General features: G+C 39.9%; 1 protein-coding gene across 1 annotated transcript in view; it reads right to left on the reverse strand.

Moving 5' to 3' along the window:
- Positions 1–19,725, reverse strand: part of fras1 (Fraser extracellular matrix complex subunit 1) — a 258,103-nt gene that overhangs the window by 160,124 nt on the left and 78,254 nt on the right. The window contains exons 4-9 of the mRNA XM_078251454.1: positions 14,186–14,278; positions 11,015–11,174; positions 9,150–9,283; positions 8,015–8,098; positions 4,167–4,268; positions 63–254 (exon numbers count right to left, since the gene is read on the reverse strand). Of these exons, the coding sequence (XP_078107580.1) occupies positions 63–254; positions 4,167–4,268; positions 8,015–8,098; positions 9,150–9,283; positions 11,015–11,174; positions 14,186–14,278 (765 nt within the window). The remainder of the gene's footprint in view (positions 1–62; positions 255–4,166; positions 4,269–8,014; positions 8,099–9,149; positions 9,284–11,014; positions 11,175–14,185; positions 14,279–19,725) is intronic.

The raw sequence follows: 19,725 nt of genomic DNA on the forward strand, positions 1-19,725 counted from the left end.
AACAAAATGGACAGTTTCCAAAGATGAGGCCAGATTAAAGACCTTTTTTCTTTCAGGCTCACCTGCGGGCATTCAACACGACCACACTCAGCCCTCTGGCAGAGGACCTGACCCCGGTCGCAGGTACAAAATTCACAGCCCGTGCTGTTCCACAGGTCTCCATTGTAACGCACCATGCCCTCGTACAGGCAGCTGCCCTTGGCAGCGGCGCATTCATCACAGCACTGACCAACGCGCTTCACTCTGGTCTGACCCTGCAAGAAAGCACGGCAGCGAGTTTAGGTTTGTGTTTGTTGGGTTTTCATGTACAGTACAGATGACAGGAATGAAGGAATGCAAACTGAGCTGTGAGAAAAGACAAAGAAAATCCAAGGGGATCAGAAAAATGCAGTTCTTTTGTTTGTGTCCGTGTTTCAGCAGAAATATAAGAGGATGACGCAGAGTGTGTGTTGCATTATTGAGGGAAAACATATACACACACATGCAGTTTAGACTAGACATCTCTTACTGTACAACTTTATTTGAAAGTGCTGAGAGGTGCATATTTACTGATGCTGCAGTGACTCTACCACAGCTGAGAATTTGAGATTCTCTGTATCTTATGAAGACAGCTCAGGTTACTATAGAACACTTTTTTTTTTTCTTCCTCTATACATTGTGGCAGTCTGTTCAAAGTCTATCCATGTATTAACAGAAAAAGGTAGTTATTGGCTCAGCTTTTTTTCTCCTTATATCTGCTTATTTCAGAGTGCTGGTTTTGAGGCTTTGAGTCCACTGGGATCCTCTCTTTGCAGTGCCTGATTCAGTTTTTTTCCGATCATCGTCAGTGGAGGGAATGGGCGGAGAGCTAAGAATATTTTTAGGTAAAATTAAAAAAAGGAAACTTTGAGTGAAAGAGCAATGTGAAACTTGGCAAAAGGTCTGTATAGGTCGCAGCTCCGGCAACACTTGTAATATAAAGAACACATTTTTATTACAAGAATACATTAGTCCCATTCCTAAAGGTTTACTCTGGCTTCCGTAAAGGATATATTTTAAAATGCTGCTGCTAGTTTATAAATTACTTTGTGGCTTAGGGCTAACATACATTTTTGATATGCTATAAACTCAGTTGGGCCCTTAGATCTTCAGTCAGCTGGTCGCCTCCAGTCAGAACATAACACACACACATAAATATTAAATAAATATGCCAAAACTTTTGTTCATTTAAAATCCAAAATTAAAACTTTTCTTGTGCATATGATTATTCCTGGTCCATTTCTCTATTACCGGCAGGGCTTTAGAGTGCGACCAATTTGGTCCTAGGTCGCACCGGTGCACCTAACGTCCTCGCATCAGCTGCCTCTCCACGAAATAGTGTTGACGAACTGACCGAAGAGCCGGTTAATTAACCCGACTCGTGTCACTGAACCAGGAGAATCGAGTGCCATACGTCAATGAACGGACTCATTCCTGTTTTTTTCTTTTACCTCATTCGTGCCGTTGTGTGTAGCTGGTATTCTTCTGCTACTGTGTGTGTAGTAATCTAGCTCATTACATCACATACAAATGCACTTCATGTTATCTTGGTAGTTATGTTAAGTTAAATGTTAGAGAAGTGAATGTTGCTACATGGTAGGTAAGCTGTCACGAGGAGACCGCGCACCAGGCTACTGAACGAGACCGTAAAGACCGTAACCGTACTGCATGAGTCTATATTCAAACCTTTCTCGTGCATCTCAGATGATTGTGTACATAGAAATTCATAGGCTACATTATCAATGGAAAGCACGTCGTGTCCATTATCAATGGATGAGACGTCATGTTATCTTAGTAGTTATGTTCAGTTAAATGTTTGTTACATGGTAGGTAGGCTGTTACCAGGAGACCGCGCACCAGGCTACCTGAACGAGACCGTAACCGTGCCTAGTGCATGAGTCTATGTAATCAAACGGGTGTCTGGGTTCTCGGCAAGTTTGAGTTATCAACCGATCCCAGAAGCCTTTATGTCTCATGCATTTTAGAATTGTGTTCATGGAAATTCATAGGCTACATTACCAAGGGGAAGGTATTATATCACATACAAAAACACGTAATGTTATCTTGGTAGTTATGCTAAGTTAAATGTTAGAAGTGAATGTGGCTACATGGTAGTTAGACTGTCACGACCGCGCACCAGGCTACCAGTGCGTGAGTCTAGTGTCGGTTAGTACGACTGTGTAAATAGTATGTCGAGACCGAATGTATCCTCGACCGCTTGAGTCTAACGTAATCAAGCAATGTCTTAGTTCCTGGCGGGGGAAGTAAACACTCGACCACCCCGCCGCCGTCGAGGGCACGCGAACCGGTGGTTAAAAAGCCGGTTGTCCCATCACTACCACGAACGAAGTATTTGTTCTCCTTTGACGGAACTCACGCTCATGGTTGGATCTATCGTGGTCTAAACCAATCAGAGACAGAGATGGGGCGGGTCTTTGCCTCTGATTGGCTGTGGTCCAGATATTCCTGTAGGCCTACACTGCTACGTGCTGTGTGATTGAAATTGCGACCTGAGCACCAGAGAATCAGTTACGGCAATCAGCATCAGCAAAATAAACGCAAGAAAACAGACGACGAACAATGAAAAGAAATAGACCCATAGAGAGTTTTATCTTTAAGAAAAGTAGGCCTCTTCCCCCCAACACTCTCCCCGGTCAATGCTCCGACAACAGCCCAGACATGAAGCTACTTCAACCACCAGTCTCCCAGTCCCCGGTCCTTACCGAGCCTCAAAATAAAAAAGGGAAAAACATATACATTTCATAAAGACTGGTTAGACCAGTTTCAATGGTTAAGGTTTAATAAGAAAGATAATGTAATGCACTGCATTTATTGTAAAGAATGTGACCAGAGCATGGCAGGGAACAGTGCATTTGTAAGCGGATCAACAACGTTTCGAATCGAAACGCTGAAAAAGCACAATATAAAAAGAGAACACACATCATGCCGCGATAAGTGTGTGACTAAAGTGGCCCCTCTCCTGGCTGCATTTCGCGATAATAAATTCAACGTCGCCTATAACATCGCAAAAGAAGAGCTGCCATCCACTAAATTTAGATCGGAAATTATTCTGATGAAGAAAAATGGATTAGACGTGAACCCGACGTACAGCAATGACGTTGCATGTGCCCAATTTATTGGGGTAATAGTCGACACATAAAAAAAAAAAAAAGACGACTGTTGCCATAGCGAATTCCACATACATGTCATTTATGATCAACGGTGACACAGACATTTCCACGAAGGGAGAAGCAACGCACAGAGTCAGCGTTGCTTCTCCCTCGCATAGGCAGCTTGCTGATGTCTGGGCACATTAATCCGAGTGTCATTACAGCAGCAGAGTTATGAATGAGCTACAGTACTGTTGGAGATGAGGACCGCTGGGACATGTATAAACCTGCTGCTACCCATGTTAGGTCTCACTTCAGGGAAGCACTTTTAAACAGTAGCACTTTCTATTTTGAAATGTTTTATTTTGCTTAAAATGTTTTAGTTTGGCAGCTCAGTGAAGCACTTTAAGCATTTTTTTATATACAGTATAATTGTGCTTCAAATGAAAAAAAGTATTTATCTAAACCTTATTCTTGTTTAAAATCATTTAGATAATATATATATAAATGTATATGGAGCATGATAAAAAGGTGATCTTGAAATTTTTGCGTTAAAGGCGACGTGAGGAAAAATTTGGGTGCACCTAAATTGAAATACAAAAGTTAGGCGCACCAGTGTAACCAAGGCAAAAAGTTAGTCTGGAGCCCTGTACCGCAATGCAACTACACTTTAACTGCACTACTACTTGTATTATTTCATCTGTCTAATAATCTTTTATTTTACTTGTCACTGTATTGGCATTATTATGCTTGTCTGTACATGGCCCGTTCATGTTTGTGCGTAGGGATTTTGTTTTATGGTCCTCTCCGACTTAAAAAACAAAACTTACAAGAGTTCCAGCACAGAATGGATGATGCAAACAGAGATTTGCATACAATTAACAATTAAATGTCAGCCTGTGTGTGTCAGACGGAGAGCAGAAGACATTTCTGTGTCTTACATAGTTAAACGTCTCTGCATCAATTAGAGTTTCAACACAGAGCGTGTGTGTGTGTGTGTGTGTGTGTGTGTGTGTGTGTGTGTGTAAGGCTACCCACCTTGTCACAGGTGACGGCCTGACAGGTGTGTGTATGACATTTCGACTGACCCCTGTCACATACACATGTGGTGCAGGCGTTCTTCTGCCACTGCTCACCATGCTGTCAAGATACACACAGATACACACACTTAGACCATTTCCAAACTACACACAGGTAATCACAAGCTGTTTGTAGGAAACTCAAAGCTCATTTGAGTCCAATGCATATCTTCTTTTCTGTGTGGATAGGATTCCTCCGCAGTGTAAATGGCATTCAAACACACACAGACACACAGACACACAGACACACACACACACACACACACACACACACACACACACACACACACACACACACTTTGCTGTCAGGAGCAAATACCAGCTATCACATGTCAAGTCAAGTCAATTTATTTATGGAGCACATTTAAAACCAACCGAGGCTAAACAAAGTGCTGTACAAAGTTATATTATGTTATAAAAACAAAGGAAGACAATAAAAATATAGACACAATGAACATCATACAAAAAAAACACTTCTATACAAATGTCCCTAAACTAAATACGCTAAAGAATAAAAACGTGTTTTAAGACTAGACTTAAAGATCTCGGCAGTAGAGGAGGGTCTAATATGAATGGGAAGTTTGTTCCAGAGTCTCGGGGCCACAACGGAGAAGGCACGATCACCCTTTGTTTTCATCCAAGACTGTGGAATAGCTAAAAGGAACTGATTAGACGATCTTAGGTTCCTGGAGGAGTGATGTAGGGTAAGGAGATCAGCAATATATAAAGGGGCCAATCCATGTAATGCCTTAAAAACAAGTAACATTACCTTAAAATTGATTCTATATTTGACCGGTAACCAGTGAAGAGAAGCCAATATCAGGGAGATATGATTCCTCCTTCTGGTACCAGTCAACAATCTAGCAGCCGCATTCTGGACAAGCTGCAGGCGTGATAAAGACGATTGGCAAATCCCAGAATACAAGGAATTGCAGTAGTCAATACGAGACGAAATAAGAGCATGAATAACAGTCTCCAAGTCCTTACGACAGAGGAAGGATTTTAGTTTAACAGTAGTCCTGAGATGAAAAAAGCTACATTTGACAACAGAGCTAATTTTTTGTCAAATTTAATGCTGGGTCAAAGATGAAACCTAGATTTCTGTCAACATAATTATGACAAACAAACAACAGAGCGTGAAGAACTGAACTCTAAGAAAACAGAAGCAGCAGTACATTCAACCTGCACACACATCTGCGCAGAAGTATTTACGTTAAAGGTCCAATATGTAATATATTGACTGTAATAAATCTAAAAATGACCCCAATGGTGCAGTAACTATTTTAAACACTAGCTGTCAGTATTACATATTGCACCTATAATATAATTGTACACATTACGCTTCGCCTGCTCAGCCATTTAGTAAGACAGTTTAATACATGACACTTCCGATAATCAATTGTTAAAGCAATTTATCAAATAAATAATGATGTATGTAACATTTCCGCATCGAAATGTCTTACATATTTTTGCTAAATTGTTAACTTAGATTATTCCTAATTTTCTCTAATGAAATAGCCACGAACAGTATACCTTTCTTTAGGAACTTCTGTCTCCCTGGTAGAGACAGTCTGTGCACTCCCTCATCAGGACACTAAAGTTAAGTTAAGCAGTCCCACACAGCAGCTCCATGCCTGATGTGTTTCAGGCCTTAAATATATAATCTGTTTCAATTTGGGGTCAAGTTTCTGTAGCTGTCAGATTAAATCTTAACGTCCTTCCTCTTCAGGCTTAAACTGCTTGATTAAATATTGACTGAAGCACAGAGATTGCAAATTAATTCATTATTTCACAAGAAAAAAGCTATTCTTCATTGATAGATATATACATTTATTACAGACATTTATCAAAAAGATCAAAACCCTGTAAAGCACTTTGAAGAGCTCTTTGAACATCACTAACCTGTATGGAATATATATGTCAATTAAAATGTGAGTGATTTATAATGGACTGTAGCACAGATCTCTTTGTAGAGGAGTGAAACTCACATTTGGTTCAGTAAGAGTTCAAAAAGCTTCTTTCTCACCTGAACAAACATGGTGATATGAAGAGGTCTGAATAAACAGAGCTGAACATGTTTAATGGGAATGAAGTCCTTATCTTTAAAGACATTCCCTACATACACAAACACACACAACTGTTACTTAGTGTGTAATCTGTATCATGTCAGGTTAAAGGGCTTCCTGTAGACAGCAACTAATATCGATCTCTTCTGCAGTATTGACATAAATAATAAAAGTGCATCAGAACAAACACTTACTGTAGCTTAACAAAACAAAGCAAAATATAATTGTGGTCCTTTCACCGAGAAAACCGATTATTTGTGAATTTTCTAATTTGCGTTTTAAAGAGCCCCTATTACACTTCTTTTCAGTGTCATATTTGTACTCTTGGGGTCTCCTAGAATAACACATGCTTTGATGTTCAAAAAACATGTTTCTCATACTGTCCATTGCTACAGCGCCTCCATGTACATGCATGCATGTGTGTACATTTATGGACTTGGTTTGTTTATTTGAGAACCAAAAGCAAGTCATTATATTTAATGTATAACAAATAGAGATCACCCTGACATTTCCTGACACCCTGAAGAAGAAAACACACATCTGAAGTCATTCTGAAGCAAACATGAATGAATGTTTGTGTGTGTGTGTGTGTGTGTGTGTGTGTGTGTGTGTGTGTGTGTGTGTGTGTGTGTGTGTGTGTGTGTGTGTGTGTGTGTGTGCTGCATAGGCATGTGCGTGTCTTAAAGCGGCCATATTATGCTCATTTCAGGTTCATAATTATATTTTAAGGTTGTACCAGAATAGGTTTACATGGTTTAATTTTCAAAAAACACCATATTTTTGTTGTACTGCACATTGCTGCAGCTCCTCTTTTCACCCTGTGTGTTGAGCTCTCTGTTTTAGCTACAGAGTGAGACATTGCACTTCTATCCCATCTTTGTTGGGAGTCACACATGCGAAGTAGCTAGGTAAGGATCACATCAGATAGCTGTTTGTTTTTACAACTTCAGTCAATACAAGGCAGGATTAGCCGGGAGACTTCTTCTAAATGAGGGCGCACTTCCAACTTTGCGTGGAATACCTGCAGAACAGGGACATGTAAGTAGTTCTTTTGTAGATTTGGGTGAACTAGTGTGTGTTGTAGCAGTGTTTTGCCATTGAGAACGAGCTAGCATGCTACAGTTAGCCACCTCGTCTCGGCTCCTGACGTAGAAAGCCCTGCCGACTTTGAACAGCTCACCCGGAGACTGAAGGCAGAAGACATTCAGAAACCCGTATCTCACTCAAAACAGCATAGATGTTTTTTTTTTTCCTAGTTTGTATGCGTGTGGAAGCACCAGAGACACAAAATAACACCCCAAATCCCAGAAAAAGGGATCTTTTCATAATATGGGCACTTTAAGAAACAAACACACATTAGACAGGATGGGACACACATACACATGATCAAAGGAGAAACTTGGCAGTAAAAGAAGGATGGTGTGCATGTGTGCGTGCGTGCGTGCGAGCGTGTACGCTGTGAACACAGCAGGAGAAAGCAAGTAAGGGCAGATGAGGTGAAGTAGACTGAGATTAGAGATAAGAGGAGAGGAGAGATTATACTCAACTCAATATCAAAAAGCCCACACACACACACAAAAATACATACATGGATAAGTCTCCCTGTCATCATAACAATATTCTACAAACAGAGTATAGAATGTGCCAGGTCACATTAGTACAGATTTATGAGCTGTCATCAGATGATGAACATTTTAACATCAAACACACATACACACACACACACACACAGGTTACCTACCTGGTACTGTTTACCAGCAGACAGACAGGGATTGGACACACACTGAGGACAGCAGTGGCCTGGCTGGATCACCAAGTTCTCATGCTGAAGGAATGAAGGAAGAGAGAAACAAAGTCAGACCGTGTGTGTGTGTGTGTGTGTGTGTGTGTGTGTGTGTGTGTGTGTGTGTGTGTGTGTGTGTGTGTGTGTGTGTGTGTGTGTGTGTGTGAGAGAGACAGTCTGTTTTATAATATAATTATATTAGATACACGCTGTAAATATAAGCTGTGATAATACTGTTAGACAGCCTGACATTTTGGCAAATGCAATCTTACCAGGAGTTACACACAATCAGTTTTAGTTTCATCGTTGTGCCACCAGCACAGAGATAGGTGTTTGGCCTAGCTTGGCACAAAGTCTGCAAATCATCTGGAGAAATTGCTAGTGTGCTGCTGTGAATTACACCTTTCAACAACCTCAAACTCTTACACATTATATCCAAGGAATGAAAATCGCCAAACAGTAAAAAATGTAAAATATTAAAACGAGATATCATGTTTTTTAAGAAGCATTGGAGTTATTTCTTGAGTTGTTGGAAGGTGTATGTTGCATACTTTTATGGCTTGCAGTTTGCTCTTGCTTTCAGTCTGTGTTGAGCTAGGCAAAACACAGCAGGTAGTGAAAGATGAGCGTGGGCGGTCCTTTTGGGTGGTTCAGTCACACTGTGGGAGCCACGCAGACCCTATAAGCATGCATTAGAATGTACTCTACTTAATTATAATATATAAAATCTAAAGTACATATATATAAAGTATAAAATATACAAGTGAAGAGGTGAGTCTGTATTTTTGAAACATTGCTCCGGGCAATCTAGCAACGAAGCCACCCATAAGGGATGCAGTGGATAAGAACTAAAGGGCATCTTTGTCTAGTATTTTTATATAGATGATGTACGAAATAGATAATTAATTATGTACTGTACTGGATAAAATGTCTTCTTTTTTTACTTTGGATTTTCAGGGCAAAAAAAGCACATTTCATGCCAGTAGGTTCATTGAAGTTGGACAAAGTGAACTGAGAGGGACAGACACAGAGCCGTTGTCACCGACAGCGTGAACATAATTAAAAAGTGTGTGTTATACTTCCAGAAACTGACCAGTTTGCAGGCCACTTGCTGACACTCTGCAACCAAACACTGGACTTCCCCGTTGCTGCAGACACATTTGGAACAGAGGCTCGGCTTCCACTCTTCACCATCTCTGTACACAGTCCCCTGCCAGGAGCAAGACTCTGACACACACACACACACACACACACACACACACACACACACACACACACACAGATAAACACAGAATGAGTAAACCGAGAAAATGGGTGTCAGGTAATGACATAATGACCCATAATGAGCTTACTGCTTACTGTTTTTTTATTCTATTTTTTATTGTTTGCCCTCAAACTCACTGATTTACAGTGACGGGGGGAAAAGAGGGGAAGTCGCTAATGAGCTGCTAACCGTTGGGATGCATTATAGCAGCTCCAAGACATCATTAGAGTCGAGATTAACCTTTCAGCTCGGATCCAGCTGGTCTGTGTACTCTAAACAGTTTGTTACAACAACAATCTGTTCGGATAGAAGACAAGAATCCACACACTCTACGCTTTTGAGTGATCGCTCACCAGGGCAGATATTCCTAGGTTCCCCCGAAGACTGAACCACTGAAGAGGTTAATAAATTAAAAATTGTATATAAATAAATAAAGGGTCATCAAAGTTTCAAGATATGAGGCAGAACAACATGCATCAAAATGTTTGTCTCATAAAAAGATTCACTGATAGAACAGGATTAATTTATTTATCTAAGAAGTGAGTTTTTTTTGTTGGCTGTAATTTGGAAAATCACTAAATGATTTTCTACGATATTTTATTTTTAGTGTGATGAGAAGTCACCAGCTATAACTAATTTCCAGTAACATTCAGACCCATATTATTCACCACTGTAACCCTAAAAGCAAGTGTTTTCTTGCCTTGAAATAGGTTATGGTGTTAGGGGTTTAGTGTGCATGCAGTATTTTGTATTGTTTTGTTTGTCACTGTTTCATTGAGTTGCTTATGCAATTTGCACTATATTGTGTATATGTGAGATTCCTTGTTTACTTGCATGCCTTTCTTTAGCCATCAGTAACCACTTAGCAAGTGAGAACTCCAGCTACAGTAGAACTGCCCTTGAGAAAGGCACTGGAATATAACTGAGGTGAAGCTGCTGTTGGTCAGCAGTAGCTGCCTGAGGTCTCTCCCAGTCTAAATGTGTGGCGCTGTTCATACGATGGTGAAGCAGGGCATCATTGACAAACACTGTAGGTTTTTTTATGTGCCACTTCTTGAGTGGAGAAAAATTTCGAGCAATGACCAATCTCACTAAAATGCAATCTGATGTCCTGTCTTCTAGGCAGAGACTTTGTTTTGTAATATCTAAAGTTTGTATTGAATGTTTAGCATCTCCACTGTACAAATTGAAAATGAGGCTACAAACAGGTGAAAGGAAACACACTTTATGCTGTCTGACTGATAAACAAATGCTGTTGAAAGACAACAAACAAGCAAACATGGGTGTTGTGAAAAGGATCGTGTGTATTTTGTTGCTCTAAAGATTTCTGCACTCACGCATCTCTCAAAGCTTGCATTTCTGAGACTCCCACAAGCACTTGAATGCACCGATAACACAGAGCTTTCAAAACAATCTCTTCTCTCAACTGCATTAAAATGCAACTACACTGTAACCCTAATTTACAAAACTAGAAAAGAAAATCTACATTAAGGTGATGAAACAGCAACTATCAGGAGTTCATTTTCATATCCTTATGACATAAACTGAAACAAAAGGGCTGCATGGAAGCAGGAAGCCAATAAAAACAGTACACAGTACAGTAAATGTTACAGTGTGATTTGTAGTTAAAAAACAAAAATGAAAAATGCTGCATTTCAAATCTGTTTGTACAGCGTGCCTGATACCGCCCTCACCTCCATTGCGGCCACACTTGGGGCAGCACTCTCCAGCTGGGTTGAATGGGTTTTGGTCCCCAGGACAGCTGAGAGGGGGGCAAGGGCGAACGTTGCAGGATACACTTCCTCTGGAGCAAACACACACCGAACAGGGCGAGGGATTCCACTGGCTGTCATGCTGTGGGAAACCAGAGAAACAGACAGTTACACACACACAAATACAATCAAAGGGGGGAAAAAAGAGAGGAGGAAGGAGAAGAAGAAGAACCAGAGAGACAGTGGGATAAGGAAAGCTGTTTTGCTCTCTGTGGACGAGATGACTTTGTAAGCCTAAGTCTGAGTGACAGACAAGAGAACAGAGTCACAGAGGGGGGAGAACGTAGAGGAAAGATGTGTCAGACCATGGGAAGAGAGGAGGGGGGGAAAAACCAGAGGGTATATGTGAATGTGCATAAGGAGGCGCACTGTGAGAGGACTTTAAATTCACATTTGAAAACTGAAATGCAGATGTGTGATTTATACGATAAGTCTGTTCAGAAGAACAGTATGCCCAGTTAAAGACGGGTTTCGACTGTGCTTGAGGTGGACTGTAAGCTTGTTGGCGATTCCTAGATTTCTTTTGATCATTTTATGATATGTGTATATGTATCATATGTGTACAGTATATACTAGTGTTGAGAAAATGCCTCAGGCCAACATGTGTTGGTATAAAACCATAAGGGTGTTTATACTCTGTGATTGACAGAACTGGATTGATGGAATCGATACTTGCACAACAATCTCTGGGGTATTAATTAAAGTAGTATTTAAACCAGAGTACATCCAGTCGAGGATATTTGAGTTCAGTGTTGTTATTTCACTCTAAATGAGATATCAGCATGTCGATGTCGCCCGCAGTCTAAATGATAGAGGTGAGGATCTGACTTAACTTATTTTTTGAGGCGTCAGGCTGTGCAATAAAACCTTCTTTACCCTGCATGAAATAAATCATTAGTATGAGTTTTGATGAAGAATTTATCTAAATGCTTTTTCACCCTGGAAAAATAGATTCATGTGGCAAACAACAAGCAAAAAAGCTTTTTATGGTTTTGGTATGCAGTAAAACAGCTTTTTGTGCAAGGTCCCATATGATGCTCATTTTCAGGTTCATACTTGAATATTGGGTTTTTACTAGAACATGTTGACATGCTTTAATGTTCATAATTTATTTTTTTATTTTTTTATCATACTGTCTGTTTGAATATACCTGTATTCACCCTCTGCCCGAAACGCTCTGTTTAAGCGCCTGTCTCTTTAAGCCCCCTCCTCCGAAAAAAGCCCAGTCTGCTGTGATTGGTCAGCGTTTCCGGGTCGTCTCATCTGCGCTCTCAGAGTTCCTTATACCGCCATTGCAGGCGGGGAATAACTGTATAGCTACCTATTTATAGTATAGTTGTGATATCACAACAGTACAGAAGTCTTGACGGCATGTTTGACGGCCCAGTTTCTGAATACGGACTGGATTAAACATTTTGATACTTTCACAATATTTATGTAGCAATTTGATCTGCTTTAGAGCAAAAAAAAGACATGGAAATCTTACTTTTTACAATAAGGGACATTTAAAGTACAATCAGTCAATTGTATGCTAATTTGGGTCACGGCCACTGTCCAGGGTGCTGATTCTGGAGCTGTCCTTTGTAAATGTTTTATCTAGAGGATGGATACTCGACCCAAGCCCAACGGGACCCAACGGGACCCGACGGTACCTGATGGGCCGGGCCGGGTTCGGACAGATATTTAGAAATGATGTTCGGGTTCGGTCACATCAGCGCGATAAGGCACTGAACATTTTAAATTTAAAACAGCTTATTATGTAGGCAGCCAATGGGCTTGTTTCACTTGATGCAAAGGGTCGTTTTTGAATATTACCCGTATATTATATATATAATATAACATCCGTCTTCCTGTGTGTGTAAATTTGTTTATAGCTGTGACAACGAAACACATGCACTGTGTGCTGATGCGCTCATCTCAATTGACATTTCCGAATGCCTTCCTACAGTTGCTTAATAAAAGCGGGCTTTCCACACAAACAAACGTACATGTGTCATTAGTATGAGGAAAAAAAACTGATTTTAACTGTGTCGGGCTCGGGTCAGGCTCGGACATAAATATTTTAATGCCTGTCGGGCTCGGGCCGGGTTTGGTTACTGCTCTGTCGGACGTGGGCCAGGCTCAGACAGAAAAATGCGGTTACACTGAATTACAAAATATCACCATATTGACTACTGGTAGAAAATATTGTCATAGTCAAATGAGACAAAGAAAACAGTTATGTTTATGTACTGCGTCTATCTCTATGTTTCTGTGCTGTACTGGCTGTGAAAACAAATCTGATTCTGGGAAAATAAATTTAAATCTAGAAGCTTAGTTTTTCCACATAGTTTTTCCTGGGAAAGGAGCAGCAGTGAGTCTGCAACATAATTTCAGTGAAGATGCAGTAAAGACCTCAGAAGGCCGTGATGCTGAAAAGTCCAGCTCGTTAAGCCGGAGGCCACTCGATGGAAGATGAACAAGGCAGTGATTGTTTCTTTACTGAGAGGGAGGCAGGAAGGCGGTGGGTCTCTGAAACCAGTTTTTCAGCAGCAACCAAATTTAACAAACAAATTGAAAAGCGATTTGTAGGGTTTAATTACCTTGGATCTAATGTTTATGATTTAGGGTTTCCCACCAAATTTCACTCAAATCCATTTTGGAATAACTTGAACAAACACCAATATTTTAGAAAAACACCACATACACGTATATGTGATAACTGAACTTGTCATTCCAACACTAAATGCTAATCTGCTGCTATAACAGCCTTTCAAACTCTTCTGGTTTGAAGCTTTCCACCAGATTTTGAAATCTGGCTGCAGAGATTTGAACGTTCCAGTTCATCCCAAATGTGGGATTGAGGTCAGGGTTCTGTGAAGGCCAGTCAAGTTCTTCCACACCAAACTGGGAAAACCATTTCTTTATGGAGCTATTTTGTGCACAGGGGCATTGTCATATTGAAACAGGAAAGGAATGAACACAAAGTTGGAAGCACACTATTGTTTAAAATATCAGTGTGTGTATATGTGTGCATATTAATGTTTTGTAGAATGGTGGGATCACAGAAACAGAAGAAGAGTATTTTCGCCATCCTCTGACACTTTCACTTACTCCATAAACGACTCCTTCGTACTGGCACGAGCCCTGGGACGAGGGGATGCACTCCGGACAGCACTTGCTGGCAGGGATCCTCAAGCGTTCGCCCTTTGGAAAAAAAAGACAAACACAATATAAATACACAGTAAGCATGACCAAAGTACACAAATCCCCAGAGACAGAAAGAGAAAATGGATGTGGGTCCCTTTAACCAGCATGAATATAAAACTTGTCGACTACAAACTGTCCATTTCCATGGAAATAAACTGACATGACATTAATAGCACAGTAGAACTGACAATAATGGAAATATGAAGGCTATCAGGCATGCACAGCATGTAGAATACATAGCGAGCGCTGTGGAGGGTTTACAAAACATATTACAATACAGATTCAAACATAGTTCTTTATCCGCGCTGCACTGATTGAGGCCGAATGTGTGGAAACAAGCAAATGGTAGTTTGGGTGTTGTTTATCTGTAAATACAAATTACTGTATATGGAATGGAAAAAGAAGGAGGGGAATAATACAATTTGTATAAGGTGATTGAAAACAACCCTGAAGGAGGTTCAGAGAATGTCTTCTGTCAATTTAAAAAGAGAAGAAAATACATGAATAGAGGTCACAGAATCTGCAGCAGCACACAAATTGCATGTGAGCAAGCAGAAGAATGGCACCTACTTAAGCGTCTCACTAAATAACAAGTGAGAAAATAAAATAGATGGAGAGTGAGCTGTGTAGCAGGTAGCAGCTAGTCAGACCGAGGGTTTATATTGTAGTTTCCAGCTCCATCAATCATCTACAAGCACACATTTTACGATTAAAAATTAGACCAACAGCTGAATTTTGACAGCCACTTTATGATAATAAATAATAAACACTAATAATCTAAACCTCTGAATGTTTTCATATATTTAAGCTCTCTTTTTTCCTGGACTTTTCATCTCTTAGTCCCTCGAGCTTGTTTCTGTCTGCTGCCTCAAATTTAATTACCAAAATATGGCTGTAGTACAAGAATTTGATCCAATTTCAGATTGTATTGCTGCAAAAAAAGAGAGATGGTTCAGGCTCAGGGAGAACAGAGTGTTATTTATCACTGGACTGCTGCATTAAGATGTACAGTAATAAGATTAAAGGTGTTCTACTCTTGCAGTTGCTTTTGCAGGAAAATAAAAAGTCCAGTGAACAGTGAAGAGTGAATTTGAGATTTACAAGCCACTTTTCTGTCTGATTATAAAATAATGTAAATGTGTATTTGTAGAACAGAGGTGACAAAGATATAATTTAGTTTTAAAGGTAATTCTTTCATGAATTGAAGTTTCAGGTTAAATATTCATTCTGTTTTTTATGCAGTTTTTAAAACAATCTAATTTCATTTTCTGATGCTGGAGCCATGTCTGGTTTTGAACAAGCAAGGCAGTTGTTACATCTATAATATTTTTAAGCCATATATGTGCCTTTATTACATACCTGCAAACTCAGAAGCCCCCCCCCCCATACATTAAAATCAGATAACAATACTAATGCAGTGGAAGAGATAGCCTTGCCAAAATCCTTCACATTGAACTAACATTGTAGGCTAACAACACAATTCGCTGAGCTTACGTTAGCTGACAAGCCGACTAGCTGCAAAACCAGGAAAGCTGCAGCCAGGGGCTTTTCAAAGACGCTGCCGTTATCTTGATTGTGATTGGCCACAAAGACGTATCACCAAAGATGTTTTATTGTGAAGAAGACTAGCCTGGTTGACACCAGACCCTTCTCAGTTGTAACTGAGAGTGGGTCTGGGCAAGGTTCATTCGCAGCTCATTTCCAAAGGGCCGTCACCAACGGACACCGCTCAAAAGCCTCTGGGCGCATTGGATAGTCCTTCAACCAATCAGACCAACGATCCGGGTGAGCAGCGACAACGGCATCAACGGGTTGCTGCCATTGACATATATATATAATGGACCAACAGATCCCGTTGCTCTGGACGGAGACCAGTGAAGGATATTAGAAGCACTTTTCCGGTGATGGCTGAGCGTTACTGCGCAGTCTCCAACTGAGAGAGACGACGTAAATGTGACGTGAGCAACCTGTATGAAAGTTGTAAGTCTTCTGGTAGCTGTGCCAAGAGAAATCTCAATCATTCCGAATCTTGCAGAGACGGAGAGCGTAGGTATATGTAAGGAGATAACATAGGCACAGGCTAATTATTGCTAACTAAAAATGCTAGTTAACATTAGTAATTACACTAAACAGCTAATGTGAGACGAAACTGTACTATACGGTAATTCCTCTACTGTGCGACAGTAAGTCGCGTGGTTATGACACAATAGTTAGCTTATTTTTACAAAAAACGCCTGCTACGGAGCCATAACATGAAATACAAGGTAATGGAGCCTTTTATACATTGTCCTGTTTCTTTAAAAATAAACAATGGACAAATAAAGTCTTTAAACGCTTCAGATGTAGTTATTTGCTGTCAAAGTGGCGCCAAAATGAATGGCAGTCAATGGAATGCTAACGGCGGGTGATGGCTTGGTAGCATCAAAATGGCGCCATAGGAGCTACGCGGTCCGAGGAGAAGCTTACCCCCTTGGTTGCTACACTTCGGTAGCTGCTCGCCGTCGCTGCGCTATCGTCATCGTGTAAAGCCCGCCTTAATGGTTGTGATTGGTGCCTCGATTTGGAGAAATTGGAAATGCGCTTGAATGGGCTCTTGGTCAGACTGACTTGCAGAGCAAATCTCAAATTTGCCGGAAGTTCGTCAGGGTTTTTGAAACTCCCGAGATTGTACATCCCCCCCCCTAAAAAAATTAAAACTTGGATCTACACGATTCACGTGGATGACATTTTCCCCATTCAAAACGGCGATTTTCGTCGAAAAGCGACTAGCTTGCAGGTATGTTATTAGGACGTAAATTTTTTTAAAAGCATTGCAAAATAAAATTGTGAAATAAAAACAGTGAAAAAAGTGAAGGTGAATTATATAATGAAGCACCAATGATTGGATTATTGAACAGAAATCACACTGAGGCAGCTTTCACTCCATTTTTATTGTTATTTTATTTAAAAAATGTAAACAAAAAAACAAACCCCAGTGTGAATTCGAGTACCAATAATAAAAAGTCGATCGAAAGAAAATTAGTAATCAAGAAGCTGAAGCTGCAGGTTGGTTGCTTGTTTTTGTCATATATGATTGTTGACTGTTGGTCAGACAAAACATGCAATTTAAGGACACTGGGGAGGTGAGATGCGCATTATTCACTACTTTTTTATATTTCATAGACTTGAGAGAGAACATTTTCAGCAAATTAATTGATGATAATTGAAGCCCAAATTTGAATTTAAACTCTCCCATGAATTCCTGCACTCAGTCATAATGTGTTACTTAAAAAATGCTATTCGACAAAGACATGAGCTGTCCTATCCAGACATACACATCTGTAGCAGACGATTTACCCAGAGTGTTAAACATTACAGAAACATTAAGATGGTTCTAGGATAAGGAAATTTAAGCTTGTAGATAATGGAAGTGGATTTCAAAAGATAGCCAGAAACAGAGAGCTGATAAATTGCTATCCTAATGAATCCTTTTCTTTTCTTTTTTTTTTTATCACAGTGTAGGTGACAGGGAGTCACATTTGAAGAGCTTTTTAAATAGAGGGAGCACACGGCTTGGTGAGCATGATGACTTATTTTTAATTAACATTGGATTGCTAGCCAGCAGAGTGGAATTCATTAGACATTGATTGTTGCTTTAGCTCAGTGTTGGGATTGGATTTGATGCCATCGCCGCAGGCATTGAGGTTTAAATCACACTGAAAAAGCAGCATGGGGAGGAACAGCCGGATAGATGGAGTAAAAAGGAGCTTTGAAAATGTGTTCCTGTAAATTCAAATGAGCCAAAGAAAGCTAGGCTGGAACTTACTAACAGTCTCCAACCAGTTGTCATTGTGGCAAATTAAATAGGCAACTCACAAACACAAGTGAGTAAACGGCCCCTTCAAAGTAGACCTGTACTTCAATGTAAAATTGGAGAGCGGCAGATTAAAATATAACTAAAAGGGATTCTGAATATGTAAGGGCATACAGTTTATTCACTTACTATTTGATCTGGTACTGATTGTGGTTGCTGTCCACCAGTCCAGGGGCTTATTTAGAGTATTTTGCATTCTGTATCTAACTTCTGAATTACACCATGACGGTTTGTCTGCATTTTTAACCACATAAAACAACTTTTTTTCCATATGCTCCCACCCGTTTTTCGTCCGATTCCAAAAAGTTTTGAAAGTGTTTCTCAAAGGTAGAGATGCTTTGGAAGACATATTCTTATTATTAGACTTTTAAACTCCTGTGTTGTCCATGTGCTTTAGTGGACACAGCTAACGTTTAGTTTTAGTTCTCAAGTGAGAACAGACAGACTTTTTGTTTTACTTACGCGAAAGCTTTTTCCCAGCTTCTTGAATTTCTACACTGCCGCTTGTGATTATCCTCTTCATGTTATGTCACAGAGACAATGCTTTTTTTAAACCGTAATATGTTTATGTTTGTTTGTTCTGTGCTGTTTGTGTAGCAGCTCTATTAAAGTGAGAAAGTAAGGGAAGGAAGTTAGTTATCTGCTGCACTAGCAAATGAGCAATATTTGTATTTATGGTTAAATAGCCGTCAAATTGCTAAACCTCCACCTAAACTGTTAGCTAGTTAGCTTAGTTGCTGAAGACCCTTCCCTCACCATTTTCTGAACGCATTTTGGAAACTCACGTTGATTTCTCCTTAACGATTGGCTCTGGAAACTGGAGGTTGGTCGGAGTCGAAAGATGAGGATACAAGGATGATATATATATATATATATATATATATATTACCGATAAAATAACAATTAATTTATACATTTGCAGGAAAAAAAAACAAGTGCCCGGAATACCACAAGCCTACGTGTTAAGAGTAAAAAATGTACTCACACCAGGTTAGCTAAATTAATGTTAGCCTAAGTGCCATTTAGTCATAGAAATAAAATGTGCATTTAGCTAGTACTGTATTAGGATAGCTAGCATCTCTAGCTATTCATTGAAAGTAAGTCTAGCGATAGTTAGCTGCTGCAATAGCAATTGAGTAACATTAACAGTATTCATGCCAAGTTAAAAAGTTAAACCACCACCTACCTGCAAAATTAATTCTATTTCTAATTATATTCTATAACGTTAAGATAAATCCTATTTCTTACTTTTTTTACTGGTTAACTGAATAAATACAGTCTAGTTTCACTGTTAGCTAGCCTAGTTAGCTTAGTTGCCTCACTGACATTTAGGCTAAAACTTAAGCTACAGACTAATTTAATAATTTATTACTAATACACTAACGGTGTTCCGTACGCAAAATTACGAATCCCACTATGGCCATGCCAAGACCCGCCCTTCAATAGCATTTATTGGCCAGGCGTCCATGCTTACATGGGGGGGGGGGTTGTATCCATTGATAGGTCTACACTTTTGGATTTTGATGTCTTTTGGACCAATAGTTTTCAAGAAAAGTGGGTAAAAGTAACGCCTCCACCTTGATGTTTGAAT

Source organism: Sander vitreus, chromosome 5 (assembly GCF_031162955.1).
Source record: "Sander vitreus isolate 19-12246 chromosome 5, sanVit1, whole genome shotgun sequence".
Lineage (NCBI taxonomy): Eukaryota > Metazoa > Chordata > Actinopteri > Perciformes > Percidae > Sander > Sander vitreus.